At 37.7% G+C, this 18,319-nt stretch overlaps 1 protein-coding gene across 3 annotated transcripts in view; it reads left to right on the top strand.

Moving 5' to 3' along the window:
• The window catches only part of TSPAN12 (tetraspanin 12), a 65,995-nt gene that overhangs the window by 32,361 nt on the left and 15,315 nt on the right, over positions 1-18,319 (top strand). For all 3 annotated transcript variants that reach the window (XM_067746825.1, XM_067746827.1, XM_067746826.1), the window contains 3 exons: positions 5,714-5,788; positions 9,901-10,008; positions 14,503-14,646. In XM_067746825.1, the coding sequence (XP_067602926.1) occupies positions 5,714-5,788; positions 9,901-10,008; positions 14,503-14,646 (327 nt within the window). The remainder of the gene's footprint in view (positions 1-5,713; positions 5,789-9,900; positions 10,009-14,502; positions 14,647-18,319) is intronic.

Here is an 18,319-nt window from a genome sequence, read left to right as displayed (position 1 = left end):
TTCTGAGATTTCCTTTGCCTCCCTTTTGTTTTAGATCCCTTGTTTCCTGGAATCCAAGTCATTGTCCTACTCTGTTTAGTCTCTCATTTGAGGTAACATATCTTCCAGTAGTTTCCTGAAAAACATACATAGGAAATACATTTTTTAAAAAGCCTGCATGCCTAAAAATGGCTTTAAATACCCTTACAGGTTAATTCCTTTTTTTGTAAATTTTAATCTTATTGGAGTATAGTTGATTTACAATGTTGTGTTCGTTTCAGGTGTACAGCAAAGTGATTCAGTTCTACATATACATATATTCATTCTTTTTCAGATTCTTTTCTCATACAGGTTATCACAGAATATTGAGTAGAGTTCCCTGTGCTATACAGTAAGTCCTTGTTGGTTAACTATCATATATAAGTAGTGTGTGTATTTTTTTAAAATTTTATTTTATTTATTTATTTTTTATACAGCAGGTTCTTATTAGTTATCTATTTTATACATATTAGTGTATATATGTGTATGTTAATCTCAAGCTCCTGATTTATCCCTTCACCCCACATTTCCCCTTTGGTAGCCATAAGCTTGTCTTCGATATCTGCACGTCTGTTTCTGTTTTCTAAATAAGTTCATTTGTATCATTTTTTAAAAATTAGATTCCACATAGGAGTGATATCATACATGTCTTTCTCTGTCTGACTTAACTTCACTTAGTAAGATAATCTCCAGGTCCATCCATGTTAATTCTAATGGCTATAGAATTATAGGTTGGAAATCATTTTTTTTCCTTAGAATTTTGAAGACATCCTCCTGCTGCCTCTAGCTTCCAATATTTTATTGAGAAATCCAATGCTCTTTTGGTTTTGAACCTCTGCGGAAAAGGTATTTAAATTTGAACTCCAGTTCTGTTTCCCGTATTCTGCTTTATCCTCGACTATACCTAGTGTCCCCAGTCCTGAGACTCTGTTTTACTGGTTCCACAGAATAACCCCTAACTTCTTTACTGGTAGGGGTGGATAGTACCCAGCTACATAGTGTAGGGGAGGGGACCTGAGGGCTCTAACTTCTTCCTAAACAAGTTTTCAGCAAATCATCCTCTTTTTAGCCCTACTTTCATCCACTTCTGCAAGTACCCAGGGCTTCCAGCACCTAAGCATTTGGAGGGACTCTGTATGTGAATCAGGTTGTTCCCTACTTTCTCCACTACTGATTAAGCATTCAGCTTTTGGGGGACTGCTGAGAAATTTGCTACTCAACTGTTTGTTTTGTACCTTCCCAAACATACTTGCTGTTGTCTTCTTTCCCTTTTCCTTTATCTCTGGGTTTATGTCTTTTAAAATATCCCTTTATTGTTTTAGTGAAGCTTCAACAGGGAGAAGGGATAAGGACGTGTGTTTAATCTACTTTGTTTAGTGGGAGATCCTGGGGAGTGGGGGAGGTGTCAGGGAAGCAGCTCATTTTCATAAATGAATGTTCCTTTAACAAAAGACCTCCTGGAGATTTTATTCTTTTGTCTGTACACATATAATGAGATGAAATAATCTTTAATACGAGAAATGAATCCCCTTTATTTCTACTGGAGGATGCATTGACTTACAGGTCACCAAGGGTTAAATAGGAAGGTGGGATTTCATGCCTTTACGTTCCTCCTCAAATACATCCAGGGGACAAAGGGACTAGTTAAACTGTGCCATTCTTGCCATTCTGTGGCCAACGCGTTATTTAAAATAACAGACGAATTGATTTCAGTATTTTTAAAAAAGAATTTGGTTTCCCACCCTCCACGCCCTTCCTGCCCTCGTTTCCTAATAAAGATCTTTTGAAAAATACCAGCTATTTTCTCACTAGACAGGGATTTTACTAAAGATTTTACCAAATAACTTGTGGGTTTAGAAGACCCTTTAGAGCGAGTGACACTAACGGTCTTTAGGAGGAAATGAACAGTTTTACTTGTTGTCATTCTGCAGTCATAGTTACATCCATTCAAGAAATATTCACTGAGTACATGTTCTATGCCAGGCAGTATGTTAAGTATTTAAAACATAATATCTCTTGTACTCATGGAGTTTATATTCTAATAGATACTACGATATGGTTAATAGTGGCTACCCTTTAGGTAATGCTTCCTGTGGGACAGCACTCTACCTGGTTGAATCCTTAGTGCAACACTGCAAGGCAATTTTAACACTCTCATTTGACAGATGAGGAAATTGAGGCTTAGTGGTTTGCCCAAGGTCATCCAACTGGTATGTAAAGGAGCCAGAATCTGAAGCCAGGTCTATTTTATTTCAAAGCTCATGTTCTTCCATTTGTATAGTTGAAAAAAGTCAACAAAGCAATTTCACCTACAGTGTTTTATCTAATCTTCTGTTATCTAAATCAGTAAGGACACTCATTTCTGAACTGAAAGGTAATTATTCTCGGCTTGAGAGATTTGGTGAAAAAAAATCACTAATTAATTGCACCATTTTGAGGGTATATCTTATTATCAGCTTGCCTTACTTGATGCAGTTTTTGCATGAACATATGTTTAGGGATAAAACTTATTCATAGAACACAAATTTTAGTTTAATTACAGTAGAAGAACTTAGCTGTTTTAAGAAAGTCTGTATCAACTAATTTTTAAAGCAAATAAAATAGTTTGTTAATGCAAATAATTGCATTCTAAGTCCCTTGTATAAACACTTTCTCAGGCTTTATTTATTTAAAATGTTCAGTTGATAGTAGCTCAGGAAAGATGGGGAGAGTCTGCATATGGTTCCTTAACTATGTAAATTGTCTTATATGTTTAAAGGCACCCTGGACTATCATACTATAATCCTCCAGAAAGATACACAGTAAAACAGAGAGGCAATGTAGTACAGAAATGTGTAAGCAAAGTCAAGGGGAGTCAAATGTTAACAAGAAACTCAGAGCTCAAATTAGTCAGAGAAATTCAAGGAAACCTGAAATTGGTTTTTTCAGTTGGTAAGCTGATCATTATTTCCACTGACATTTATTAAATACCTGCTGTGTGACAGGTCCTGCCTCGGCACTGGGAATAAAATAATGTTTACGAACAAGATCCCTGCCAGCCAGAACCGATGGTCTGGCAGGTTAGTAAGCGCAGTGAATTGTGGGTGAGGCAGCCGACTGGTTTAAAAGCTGAAGCCTCTGAAGCTTGATATACAGGAGACAGAGATACCCAGACACACAAGGGGAAGGAGAAGGGTAAAATGGTAAAGAACAAGAGATGAGATACTGGAAAACAATGATGAAGAAGAAACTGCGGCACACTGCAGGGAATGAAGGTCAAATCCAGGAGGAAAGGGCAAGTCCATAGTGGATTGTATTTCACAAACGAGTTCAGAATTGCATTTGTATAATGCTTTACAAATTCAAAATTTTAAATTTTCCAGAACAATTTCCCATGTGTCAAATCAGCCTTGATGATAACAGTGAAGAAGACTTTATTTTTATCTTCATCAGACAGATGAGCAAACTGAAGTCAGGGCAGTTTAATGATTTTTCCAGAGATCACAGAGTGTGTTACTTCAGTCTGCTGACTCCAAATTCAGAGCTCTTTCCACTGTTCTAGGACAGCACTCATGGAGGAGAGGGGTGAGTTGCCCTGCAGACTAGCTTGGTACAGACCATCTCAGCAAACCACGTGTGTTGGGAAAGTAAGGGCTTGACAGACACATACTGACGTCATTAGGAAAGATATACACGTGTTTCAGTAATGCTGAGGACAGCAGACGGTTTTGTAGTGAAATGTGATATGTATGTACCCTACCTGCCATAACAGAGCTCAACGGGAGTTGTTGCTTAATTCTTCGCTGGCTTTGTTTTATTTAAACTGTGGATTAACACCAAGTTTTATAGATGCCTCACTCAGATCCAGCTCTTAAACTAGTGACTGAGTGATTCTCTGTGCAGTGATCAACACAAGGGTGACTAGGACTCAGAGCTCCCTGAAAAAGAAAATGTAGGCGTAGGGCTTCCCTGGTGGCGCAGTGGTTGAGGGTCCGCCTGCCGATGCAGGGGACACGGGTTCGTGCCCCAGTCCGGGAAGATCCCACATGCCGCGGAGCAGCTGAGCCTACGTGTCCGGAGCCTGTGCTCTGCAACGGGAGAGGCCACAACAGTGAGAGGCCCGCGTACCGCACACACACACACACACACAAAAATGGAGCCCTTTCCTGATCACCCAGTCCAAGGCAGCTCCCAGTCTCTTTCCATTGTACCACTCTGCTTTTTTTTTAACTTTTATTTTTTAAATTTTTTATTGAAATATAGTTGATTTACAATGTTGTGTTAGTTTCAGGTGTACAGCAAAGTGATTCAGTTATACATATATATAGCTATTCTTTTTCAGATTCTTTTCCCTTATAGGTTATTACAAAATATTGAGTAGAGTTCCCTGTGCTATATAGTAGGTCCTTGTTGGTTACCTATTTTATATATAGTAGTATGTATATTTTAACCCCAAACTCCTAATTTATCCCTCCCTCCCTTTCCCCTTTGGTACCCATATGTTTGTTTTCTATGTCTCTAAGTCTAGTTCTGTTTTGCAAATAAGTTCATTTGTATCATTTTTTTTTTTAGAATCCACATATAAGCATATGATATTTGTCTTTAGACAAATACTTCACTTCTGACTTACTTCACTTAGTATGATAATCTCTAGGTCCACTCATGTTGCTGCAAATGTAATTATTTCATTCTTTTTTGTGGCTAATGTTCCCTTGTATGTATATATCACATTTCTTTATCCATTTATCTGTTGATGGCAGGTTAGGTTACTTCCATGTCTTGGCTGTTGTAAATAGTACTGCTATGAACTTTGGGGTGCATGTACCTTTTCAAATTATGATTTTCTCCAGATATGTGCCCAGGAATGGGATTGCAGGATCATATGGCAACTCTATTTTTAGTTTTTGAAGGAACCTCCATACTGTTCTCCATAGTGGCTGCACCAATTTACATTCCCACAGCAGTGTAGGAGGGTTCCTTTTTCTCCACACCACATTCTGATTTGTTTTCATATATTCTTATCTATTCATATATTATGTAAAAAAAATTTATTGAGCACCTACTTTGTGACAAGGAACACGGTAAATTTCTGCCCTTGATAGAGCTGTCATTCCAGTGAAGAGGAATAATCAATAATCATCACTACCCGATCCTTCCACCCTGACTGGCACCATAAATGGAGCGGAGGATTCATGACAGCAGTGGAGTTGTTTTAGTTCTGCTGGAATTAGTGAACTTTCAGAGAACCTCTTCTTTCTCACCCTTTTACTGTTTACTTCTGTAAAGTGACCTCCGCAACTGGAGAAGTGGCAAGGAAAAGCACAAAGAACATGGCTGCAGTGGTCCCTTTAGGGCTCCAAAATTTATTTTATGATGCACGTTCTTGAGCAAGTCCTATTGTATACTTTTCACATTAATTTCTTCATTTGTAAAATGAGGTAGTCTTATCCATTGAGTGAATTAATTATGAAAGCATTTGATAAATGAAGCACCATCCAAACGACCCACTTAGGTGAGTATTGAATGCTGTCTGCCGATATCTCAAAATTTGCTGAAATTTTCCCCATCTGCTCTCAAGGGAGGGAGCTTCTTGAATATGTGCCTCCGTTTTCTTGTCCTTTGAATAAACAACACTGAATAATATTTAGCTTGTCTCTGATGACCATATTTTACTTTGAGTCTATCCTAACAGCATTCATTTTCTGTTCTTCTACAGTATTTTGGAAGTTTACTTGTCATTTTCTGTGTAGAACTGGCTTGTGGTGTTTGGACATATGAGCAGGAAATTATGGTGAGTTCAAAATGGAATATAACCACAGTCTGAAACAATATTCGTTCAGCCTTTTAAATCAGATACTCTGGAGTTGTTAGGCACACGATTATTAATTTGAATGTTCATGCTATCTGGTAACAATGAATACTCCCAATACTTCTGAAATGTAGCATTTTCTTTTCTGTGTCTAAAGCATAGTTCCAAAGCATAATTTGTAATTTTTCATTTCCTCTATTCCTATATATATCTTTAATTCCACAGATTGCTTAAACATGGATATAATAGACTGAAAATTATATATGTTCTAAAATAATTTTACCATCTTCTGAGTGTATAATAGGAAATATTCACATTTGCAACAGGACTTGAGAAAAGTTGAAAAGCTACATGAAAACCTTATAAAATGCTGACTGCAGCTGTACACTGATGGCTAGGAAACATGTACCTTCTGTTTGCAGGAAGCCGAACCATCTTCCAAATTAAGAAGTGTGTGTTAGAATGAATGAGAATAAGAGTTTCTTAACCTTAAGATTTTACCAGTCATGTTCGGTATACCACTCCACTTCACCTCTGCTCTATTGGGCATTATTACTTATTTAATGTTTGCTCACTTCATTGGTGAAAATTGGTGCATTGATTATCAATGAGGTTGAGCACTTTTGCATGTCTGTGAAGTCTGGCTGTTTTTGTGGTGGCAGGTCAGATTCTTCCACTGTGAGCTTCGTAGAGTAATTCTGTTTCAGGAAGATGATTTTTTTTTCCCCCAACATGTAGTCTTTGGACTGTCTACAGCAGGAGTCCACCAGGGTGATTCTTTAAAATGCACATTATAGGGCTCTAGGCCAGAGCTGCTAGATCGGAATAGAGGAAAAGGCAGGGACTGAGTATCTGCATTTGTGGCAAGTTCCCCAGGTCAGTCTTCAACATTTTAAAATTTAAGAGCTCTTAAGAAGCGAAGCAGATTCTTTTTTTTTTTAATTTAATTTAATTTATTTTTTATACAGCAGGTTCTTATTAGTTATCTATTTTATACATATTAGTGTATATATGTCAATCAAAATCTCCCAGTTCATCACATCACCACCACCCATGAAGCAGATTCTTTTACATTTGTTTCTGAGAGGCATTTTGGCAGTTGTGTAAGAAAATTGAAGACATCTCTGGTACTGATGCAGTTATTAAAGATTCTATGGTAAATCTGCTACTGTACTGTGACACTGTTTTGAATACTAAGTGGTAATTACAGACTAGTGGGTACTCTACATACTTCAATTTACATGTAAACGATACTTTGGCACTGCTACACAGCTGAACCCCTCTGAAAACACTCATGCTTTCAATGTGTGACAACTCTCAGTAAGAAGAGAGAATTTATGGTTATTTTTTTCTCTATTAAAAATTGAAAAGTCAGGGCAGGTTCTAACTAGTTTAATATAAAGTTAAACACTATCTTCAAAACAAAATCTCCTCTTACAATAGGAATGCTCTTGTTGTCTTTGAGAATCATATTTTCACACCATCCCTAGAAACTTGGCATATTAAGGGAATGAAAAAGTGATGGATTCCAGGGACTCAGCTTTGGTGTCTTACTAATTTTTTCTAATTTCAAAAAACACATGGATCTCCTTAACATTCAAGCAATGAGTAGTAAATTGTATAATTAATTCTTGATCTCCTCATCTCAGCTTTTGTGTTCTTCTTGGTAATTAAAAGGTTTTTAAAAATGAGTTTACTTTCTAGTGGATTTAAAAAAATGGCTTGAACAGTGTTTATATCATACTAATATTTGATAAATTTCCTAAATTATAAAAAGTTTGAAATGAATTAATTTAAGGTATTTGAAAGGAAATATTTTGACTCTAGTATAATTCTAAGGAACTTGAGGAAACAGAAAGGAATTGATACTTTTTAGATACTTGCTTCTATTCTGTGAAGGGGCCATCTGCAAGTATTTTTTTAGTATCACAATGGTACTAGATGGGTGTACACTGCCGTGCCTGCTGAAGGCATACATCACTGTTTTGCTTGTGTAAATCTTCCCCCATTAAGTCACCAGGATAAAACAAGGGCTGTTTAAAAGTGAAATGTGGAAAGTAGTCCTTTAGGAAAAACGTTTGTCAGAATTTTTTTTTTTTTATTATTGCCTTTGCACTAATAGCAACGTGAATGAAAAGTGCCGTTAAAGTTTATGAGCTGCGAAATTTTGCAGAACCCAGACTTTGCGTAGAATGGGCTTTGTGCTCTTCTCTGTTCCATGCAAGGAGCCGATACATGTGTGTTTTCCTTTATGGCCAGAGCACTGTATTTTGTGCCCGAACCTCAGTGATCACCTGTGTTTCTTGCTATATTTGGTTTCAGATCAATCGTGGTCACAAGTGGGAAACAACTTAATTTATTTTGGAAAATAACTTAAAAATAAGACTGTTCTAATAACCAAATCAAGAGATTGAGCATCAGGCAGCCTATTTTCCCATTATTTCTGTTTTTTGTATACATGTTCACCTCCCATTCATCATTCCTTCACTAGATGAAATCTGTCAATCATGTTAACTGTTTCAGATTATAAATTTCTAGAGAATTTATTTCACTTCTATTTATTTTATGTTCAAAAGGATATGAGATAATAAGAATTTATACTGCATAGCTTGAACTTTGGTTAGTTCTCTGAACTTTGCTGGAACCAGATGAACACACAGTATACCCAGTCAGCCCATTATTTAGGGAACAAAGTTGTGTGCCCAGGTGTTGGGGTGTTTTCTTTTGTATTGTACATTTCCAAGTAATAAAAAAGAAAATTAACAAAGGAACAAAATGAAGACTTTCTGTGGCTAGGAATTTTTAAACTACTATTGATATTGCTTTTTTTTTTTTTTTTTGCGGTACGGTATGGGCCTAGCCGCTCCGCGGCATGTGGGATCCTCCCGGACCAGGGCATGAACCCACGTCCCCTGCATCAGCAGGCGGACTCTCAACCACTGCGCCGCCAGGAAAGGCCGATATTACTATTTTTAAAAATAAGATTTCAAAATATTATGAATATTGAGTTAGTGTCAAATTTGCTTGACTTAGCCTGGTCAGTATTGCTCCATAGATCAGGTGTGGATGTCTGTCTAGTTTCCCAAGAGTTACTTTAATAACACACGTGTGGAGAGACTAGGATTTTTGTGACCCTATTTCTCCTGTAGCACTGTACACAAAACATAACATGATATGCTAATTAGATTTCTTGCCAACTGTTGTGTTGTGTACCTGAAGCTGTGTCATGATTAAAAACTGTTCAGGGACATGGTGCTAGGTACCTTAAGAGGCAGAGCACAAAAAAATGCTTTAATTTCAGAACAATTTTTCTAGAATTCTAGCATGCCTCTAAAATCCAACTTTTTTTTTTTTTTTGCTGTACGCGGGCCTCTCACTGTTGTGGCCTCTCCTGTTGCGGAGCACAGGCTCCGGACGCGCAGGCTCAGCGGCCATGGCTCACGGGCCCAGCCGCTCCGCGGCATGTGGGATCTTCCCAGACCGGGGCACGAACCCGTGTCCCCTGCATCGGCAGGCAGACTCTCAACCACTGCGCTACCAGGGAAGCCCTAAAATCCACTTTTTGAAAAGTTTACAGACTTATTCTAGAGTGAGGCTTGGCTTGAGCTGAACTCGTTCCCTTAATTCTTCTCCCTTTATTTTAGTACCATAATCTGCAGTCACTTCAAAGAACCATTTCATAGCATTACGAAATCAAATGAAAGGGCATTTTGCAGCAGGGATCGCTTGTTATGAGGAGCTCGGGTGTATCTACAGAACATAGAGCTTTACTTCTTTGTGATTTCCTTGAACTTGATATCGGCATTAAGTGATTTCGCATTATTTTGCTTAATATGAAGTACTTCCTCATTTAGTACAAAAATCTACAAGTAGAGATTGTTTGATACGTATTTAATAACGCTGAGCTTAATTTAAGCCACAAACAAATACAAATTTAAGGCAGTGTTTGGCAATGGCAGTACATTCCAAGTAAGTGTGAGTATGTGGACGAGTCTATGAGTGAGTGTATTTGTGTGAATCTGTGAATGTATGTGTGTCTGAATGTGGCTGTTTGCATGTTACAGTTGTTGATACTTTGTCTTTTCTATCGCTAGGTTCCAGTACAGTGGTCAGACATGGTCACTTTGAAAGCCAGAATGACAAATTATGGCTTACCGAGATACCGGTGGCTTACTCATGCTTGGAACTTTTTTCAGAGAGAGGTAAGTGCTACCTTTTCTGAGGTAGAGGGTATGGAATAAATGACACACTTTCAAAACAAGTGTTCAAAGCTTTGGCTTTGGTCATTTTCCCTGTGCTGAAAAGTTAAGCCGATGATTCAGTTACCACTGGTGTAATTTTTTATTGAGAAATACTTTAAGTAGCTCTATGCCCTGCTTTTCTTCCACCATTTCCGCTTCATTTCCCACGGTTCACATATATTTTAGAATCTTTTAAAAGCCCTTTTGCTAAACTAAATTTTCCTTTTTTAATGAGAATTCCTTGATAATTACCCAAGCTCGATTTGAATGGATAATTTTTCGTGACTTTTAGAGCTATCTGTAATTTAAGCATCATTTGAAAATTTAAAATAATGGGTCTTATTTGGAAATTAGGACTCAGCATATCATTAAAAGCATGAACTTTCTAGTCAGAAAGAACTTCGTTCAAATTCTGGCTCTGCTGCTTACTATTACATGAGCTTCTGTAATTTACTTAACTTCCTTAAGCTTCAGTCTCCTCATCTATAAAATGGGGATAATAAAAGTACCTATCTCCTCCAGGTGTTGAGAAGATAAAATGGGATCATAAGTTATTGTTAACAATAACATTACAAAGTTACGTGCTTTTAGCTTTTCTTACCTACCTTCCATATAGCACTGCATCCCATTATCCTCTCAGACAGGAACTATATTTAGATGTTTAAAATCTGGTGACTTGAAGTTAACCATTGATTCAAACTAAGTTCTTCTCCCAAGCAGTTTCCTTGCGATTGGAGTGACATTCCCAGATGACCAAGTCTGTCTCTTTCTTTTACTGGCATTTAAAGCTGGGCTCCAAAGCATTTGAGAATCAGGGTCTTGCACAATAGAGTTCCTGCTCCCTGCTCAGTTACTCTGTCTTGGATACAGGCAGAGGTTCAAGTCCAGGATAATCTCCAAATCTGGCTCTTTGTGTTACAGTTGTTGAGATGGTGAAAATTATCACTGCAGCACAGATTTCCTGTTTATTTAACTGCTTCCTGACTTTGTTTGTTTACTCTTCATTTGTACTAAAAACAACGTGAAGGGAAAATAAGTGAAGCGTTAGGGAATTTATAATAAGCTGTGTTCAGCTACTGCCCGGAGTGGAAGCTTCCTAGAGCTCTTTATTTTCTGACAGTTGTGATGTGGACCATGATAATCCAGGTAAAAAAACAAAATGAGTTTTTTTTCTAATGGTACAAAGAGGGCGCCACCCTAGGTCGATAATGTACAGCGCTACAAATGATAGCGCACATATTTTTAGATTGGTTGTATGGTAAGTTTCCTCCTTTACATCATAGGCTTATTTCACTCCAGAGGAGGTGGTGAAGACCTCCGGGCCTCCTGAAAGAATTTTTAAAAGCCCCTAGTATTCGTTTGCTAGGGCTGCAGCCATAACAAAGTACCACAGGCTGGGTGGCTTAAACAACAGAAATTTATTGTCTCACAACTCTGGAGGCTGGAAGCCTGAGATCAAGGCATCGGCAGGATTGCTTTTTTCCTGAGGCCTCTCTCCTGGGCTTGTAGACAGCCGAAGTCATCTGCCTGTGTCTTCACGTCATCTTCCCTCTGTGTCTGTGTTTAAATTTCCTCTTCTTATAAGGGCATAGGTCAGATGGGATTAGGACCACCCTTATGACCTTATTTTAATGCCTTCTGTAAAGACCTTCCCAAATATGGTCACATTCTGGAGGTTAGAACCTCACCGTGAATTTTGGTGGTGGGGCGGAAGGACACAATTCAGCTAACCACCTTCTCCCAAAATAAATTGTAGAGCAACCTTGTCAGGCTGCAGTTTTCCTGACTCCTCATTCGGTGCAGGTCTGGGCATGTACTTCACTTTAGTGGACTCTCACTTAAGCCCTAGTGATGTTTATTTAATACCTTTAAAAAAACTGATGCTAAGAACTGTATTTATTGATTGATTCTAACATAGAAGTTGGAGTATAGGCTTGAGAACAAATAGACTCCACCGCTGGCTGGTCTGTGATCTTGGCAACCTACTTGTCCTGTTCCTTAGAGCCTCAGGTTCTGCTTATGTAAAATGGTGGTGGAATTTTCCGGTTTGACAGCATGTTAGAAGAGTGGCCCCATCTCACAATGTGGCTCTAAAAGAGGCAGCAAGACTCCAAGGAGACGTAGACTATAGTCATGTGTGGCTTAAGAATGGGTTTGCTTAAGGGAGTTTCCAGGAAAATTTTCAGTATCAATTCCGTATCTTCTATTGATGAAGAAAAACAACCATGTAAAAAGCAACAGTATCTCAGTGACTTATTAAAATAAAAAAAAGCATCTGGCACAGAACATGCTATGCATAAGTTATTTGGAAAAGTCATCTGTGTGGAGCACCTCACTTCCTGAGAAGGCCAGATAAATGGGCTGTTCTATTGTGGACGGAGTGAGCATGTTCCAAGAACCGTCCTCCTGTCAGCAACACAGAAACACACATGACATTAGGAAATGAGAAGTAGGTTTCTTCTGCATGCAAGGATTTAAAAAGACTGACTTGGAAAGGTAGTAGTTTATGATTTTTAGAAAGTGGTCGTTTTACTACATGTATTTTTTATGGATACTCAATGATTATGTAAAATACATGATGTTAACTTATGTTTGACTTAATTGGTGATGTTTGTGGTATATTTGTGGATTTTAGAACACATTTGTAAGAGGGAAATACTAAAATTATTTTTAAAGTTTCTTGGAAAATTTTAGTATTACTCATAGCATCAGTATTTCATCATTTATAGTACTCAAGATGATTTTTTTCTCTTTATTTATTTATTTTTATTTTTTAACATCTTTATTGGAGTATAATTGCTTTACAATGGTGTGTTAGTTTCTGCTTTATAACAAAGTGAATCAGTTATACATATACATGTGTTCCCATATCTCTTCCCTCTTGCATCTCCATCCCTCCCACCCTCCCTATCCCACCCCTCTAGGTGGTCACAAAGCACCAAGCTGATCTCCCTGTGCTATGCGGCTGCTTCCCACTAGCTATCTACTTTACGTTTGGTAGTGTATATAAGTCCATGCCACTCTCTCACTTCGTCTCAGCTCACCCTTCCCTCTCCCCGTATCCTCAAGTCTATTCTCTAGTAGGTCTCTTGATTCCCGTCTTGCCCCTAGGTTCTTCATGACCATTTTTTTTTTCTCTTTAAAATTAGATATTGGGCTTCCCTGGTGGCGCAGTGGTTGAGAGTCCACCTGCCGATGCAGGGGACACGGGTTCGTGCCCCAGTCCAGGAAGATCCCACATGCCGTGGAGCGGCTGGGCCCGTGAGCCATGGCCGCTGAGCCTGCGCGTCTGGAGCCTGTGCTCCGCAGCGGGAGAGGCCGCAACAGTGAGAGAGCCACGTACCACACACACACACACACACACACACAAATTAGATATTTAAGCAAGTGAAAAAATGTAAAATGATTTTTTGTATTTCCTTGTTTCATTTTACGTAAGAAATTCAGAATTCTTTAAAGTTTATTTTAGTTGAAATTTTGAAATGGTGGATTGTGATATTTTACAATACAGTGTTAATCCTGAGCACAGGGTGATTTGTTGGGCTACATAATTTTCAAAGCCAGTCACTCCTGGCAAAATTCTTTTCCGTGACTGCCTGTACATAACCCTTGTTTCTGACTATATGGAAGAGTAACTGCCCTCTACCCAAGGGCAGAAAGTTTTCATAGTTAATTACTCTGAATCTAATCTACATATGTCCTGAAGCAGGGTTTCTAAACTTTGACCAGAGAAGGTTTTTGTTAATAGTTGGTGAAATGAGACTAAAAAGAAACAAAGACAACATAGTTTGTCTTAAATCCAACTTTATTGACACTAAAGACACATCATTTCTTCTGAGATTATGGTGATAGAATATGACAGCTTTTTTCAAGAGTCTCACTCAGTTGAATAAAAATTTGTTGACCAAACCTATGCTTCCATCTCAGAAATTTTTGGAAATGTTCTGGTTAATGAATCGAGTTGGGTAATCTCTGTGACGTGGGCTGTTGGCCAAAAATCTTTCTACAGAGATTGCGGAAAGTTTTAATATAATATTTGAATTTGTTAAGCAGTTAAGTTGGTAACTAGGCAATATGCAAATAGATTGATCAACTTTTCCCTAGTAGCTAGAGGTTTAATGTTAAATATAAGATTTCAGCTATTTGTTTTGTTAGTGTGTATTAACTTTGCTGCTATGTGATCACTTGTAGAGGATTTTACATTTGGGGGGAGGTAAGACTCAGTCATGCCTGATCTGTCTTCATGTGTTACGGGCATTATTGTTCAGAATTGTTCCATTATGGAGTCCTCTATTACATTTCTGTTGTCAACATAAAATGTGCACATATCATTAGGTGATGACAGAAGTGACTTTAGCTCTGGGTGCAAATATTTAAGAAATCTAACGTTCAGTCTCCCATAAGTTAAGAAAATATTTTTGTTGTTTCTGAGCCTGACCAGTCATTCTTTTGCAGTTCAAGTGCTGTGGAGTTGTCTATTTCACCGACTGGCTGGAAATGACAGAAATGGACTGGCCCCCAGATTCCTGTTGTGTTAGGGAATTCCCAGGATGTTCCAAACAGGCCCACCAGGAAGATCTCAGTGACCTTTATCAAGAGGTAAGGCCATATGTCATTAACTTATCATGGAAGTAAAGAATCAACAACATGCCAATGCAATTTTCCTCTTCTGTCTAAATATGAGGGACCCGAAAATTGTTTTCCTCTGAAATGTGGAGAAAGAAGACAAAGCTAAAAGTTAATATAAAAATCTGAATACTAATCACATTTTAACAAAGTAAATTTGGAAAGACTAGGTTTTAGAATTAACTGGATTTTGAACTGTATTGTCTAGAACGAAGCTCTATTGCCACTTCCTAAGAGCGCTTTAAAAACAGACATGCAGAGTGTGTGACTAACTCCGGACATTGGGGAAGACAAGGTTTGTAGTTCTTGAGCATAATGTGTATTTAGGGCTTCCATATAGACTAAAACATGGGGGCAGGGGATGGACAAAAAAACCAAAACCCAAAAAACCCCCAAAAACCCTTCTACTCTCCAGAGAAAATGCTGTCCTCGACTCTTCAGGTCCCCCTGCTGGCTAATATCAGTGATGTTAGTTTTAGCTGATTTAATGAAGTTAGGTGCTCAGTGGGATTAAAGTCAGTTATCAAGTGGCTAAGAAACTTGCATCTTTATGTTTTCCGGGAGAATTCATCAGAATCATCTGTTATTCCTTTGTTAGCAGAAGCTTTCCTATTCCTTCATCTTTAATGGTGATTTTCAAACTTTGTTAGCGGAGAAATCCTATTTTCAAATTAAAATCTAGAACTACACCATTCCAGTATAGTAGCCAATAGCTACAAGTGGCTATTGGCTATTCAATTAAAATAAAATAAAATAAAAATTACATTTCCTCAGTTGCACTAGCCACATTTTAAGGGCTCAACAGCCACTTGGGACTAGCAGTTCCTGTGTAGGCCAACACAGATATAAGACAGTTCCATCTTTATAGAAGGCTTCATTGTAGTCTTGATCTAGAATGGAAGCTCAAAATGTGAATCAGGTGGAAGGGAAGCTGCTCAGGCTGATGGGCTGGGATCATTTCCCAGATACATCACCAGTCAAGTATCTGGGTACCACAAATCATATTAACATAAAGTAACAGTTTATATCATTCATAATATAATACACACACACACACACACATCTGATTTTCCCTGGAAATACTGTCATTGTTCAAAACATCTTTTAGGCTGTCTGCCAAAGTCAGTTGTAGAGATGCTCGAAAATCAGTTGTATTAATTTATAGTGTAAATTAATGAATTTGAAAATGATGCTGGATTACCCACACAAATGTTTCATTTCATTCATGTCTTAGAGATGAATAACTTTTGACTGTTAAATAGTTCATCTTAGAGGACAAGCCTTTGCCACATTTAAGGATACCCAAAATTAAGTGCTTTGGCCTCTGAAGGCAGGCCACAAAGAGGAGTGCCAAATATCTTTAAGAGATTCAGAATTGTGTTAGTCTTTCTAGGGCAGGAAAGTACCACAAAGTGAGTAACTTAACAGATATTTATTGTCTCACAGTTCTAAAGGCTGTAAGTCTGAGATCAAGTGTCAGCAAGGTTGGTTCCTTCTGAGGCGTGTGAGGAAGAATCTATGCCTCAGCTTCTGGCGGTTCGTTGGGAATCATTGGTGTTCCTTGGCTTGTAGAAGCATCACCCAGATCTCTGCCTTTGTGTTTACATGCCATTCTCCCTGTTTGCATCTGTCTACAAATTTCCCTTTTTCATAAGGACACCAGTCGTATTAGACTAGGGGCCCACCCTTCTCCTGTATGACCTCATCTTAACTAATTATATCTGCAAGGATTCTATTTCCAAATAAGATCACATTCTGAGGTACTGGAGATTAGGGACTTAACATATGAATTTAGAGGGGATGAAATTTATCTCATAACAAGAATTGTTGAAGCAACTGAATAACTCAGGTGTTTACTTTAAAAGATAATCAAAATACTTATAGTCGTGCCTCACACTACTGGGAAGTATTGTATTTGGATGTTATCATTTTAAACATATTATGCTTAGTAGCATTTTGGCTTTGAATGAAAAGGAATATACAAGATATTGTATATTAAACGAAGAATTATTGAGTCAGTGTCTCTGAGTTCTGCAGTGATTATGTTACACTTTTTTTCTGAGTGAAAGGTAAATATTGGTTGGTGACTGTAGTAGGGATGGTCACCTAACAAGTTCACCAGTTAAAGTCCTATTGATTTCATAAAACAGGAAACCAAGCTTAAGATTTCTAAGATAATATTAGATGCAGATGTAATTGTGGATATTCAAATACATAACTTACCACTAGGTTTTAAAAAACAGATGATTACAGACAGACATTTATTTATTAAGATGTAAGCCCCAGGGAGAGCCTCCTCCTGGGATAATAAACCATTTTGCAGAAAAATCCAAAACCAAAATACCCCAGAGGATTACAGTATAGATGTAAGTGTTGACATGTGAATTGAAACCTATCCACTTTCCTAGTGTGAACTTAATCCTTTGTTAGTTTTTAGGAGTAGCAAGTCAATATGGGGAATTATTGGGCTACATATGTAATAATTTCTACTTTCTTTAGTGATCAACACTGGTAACATGATTATAACCAATATTGATCCTGAGAATGACAAAACATGAATGAATTTACCATATCTTCCCACAAAGTCTGAGTATGGACAGATTCACTTCAGTTTTATTATTTAGTTGAAAGGCAGTCAATTAAACATTTAATAAAATTTTTTTGTTTAAAAATGCAATTCACTTTTGCTAGTAGTATTCATAATGAGACACTTTAATTTCAGGATGTCTAGAATTGCTTGTGACATGAATTTTAAGATTAAAAGAGACCACACTATTGTGCAAGTGCAAATTGATGGCCCATATTATTTTAAAAGTTTTCTCATATTTTCATCAAAAGACTTTGAAAAGCAAGCTGACATTATCAGTGACAAGATGTTCTTTAGACAAACTTCCAGCAGAGACAGAGGTTCATTATATGAGAGTAATCTGCTTTTGCATTTTACAGTTAATAACAGATGCTGAGATTGGTAACATAGTGCATAATTATATGCATAGCTGACTTACAAAAGTGGATCACTTAGTAGCTTTATGGCAAAAGTACAATTAAATCCATCATTAAAAATAAGACTTAATTCCACTTTGCCCAGGAGAACATACGTTTCCTCGTTGCAGTGTGCCCAGAGATCATCCACCTGAAAGATGAGGGGTCTGAAAGGGTGAACAAGTGAGGGACAGCTGTTGGTATTTGGGAAATTTATTCTGAAGTAGCAAGTACTGAAAGGAGATATTTTAGAGGTCTTCAAAGTTCATCATTCCGAACAGGAACTAGACTTATTCATTGTTGCTCCAAGGGCCAGAAGTTACAGGAAGGAAATTTTGAATCAATAGACGGAAAACCTTGCTCATCAAAATCCGTCCAGTTGTGAGAAAGGTTCTCTTGTAAAGTCGTGAGTGTCTCATCACTAAAAATATTAAAGTCAAGGTCAGATAACTATGTCATTGGTGGGTAGAATGGATTTTTAAATTAAGAGTGAATCTGGACTAGATGAACTTCAAGGTCCCTTTTATCTTTCATATTCTGTAAGCTTAGAGATAAGAACTGACTTTCTTCCTGTAGTCTTTCTTCAGTAGTCTGAAATCAAGGAAATAAATCATTCTCAACCATCTGGTGGCCTGCATGGTCCCTGACCCATATGTCATATTTT

This window comes from Pseudorca crassidens, chromosome 8, assembly GCF_039906515.1.
Source record: "Pseudorca crassidens isolate mPseCra1 chromosome 8, mPseCra1.hap1, whole genome shotgun sequence".
Taxonomy (NCBI): domain Eukaryota; kingdom Metazoa; phylum Chordata; class Mammalia; order Artiodactyla; family Delphinidae; genus Pseudorca; species Pseudorca crassidens.
This window is presented reverse-complemented; position numbering and strand designations above follow the sequence as displayed.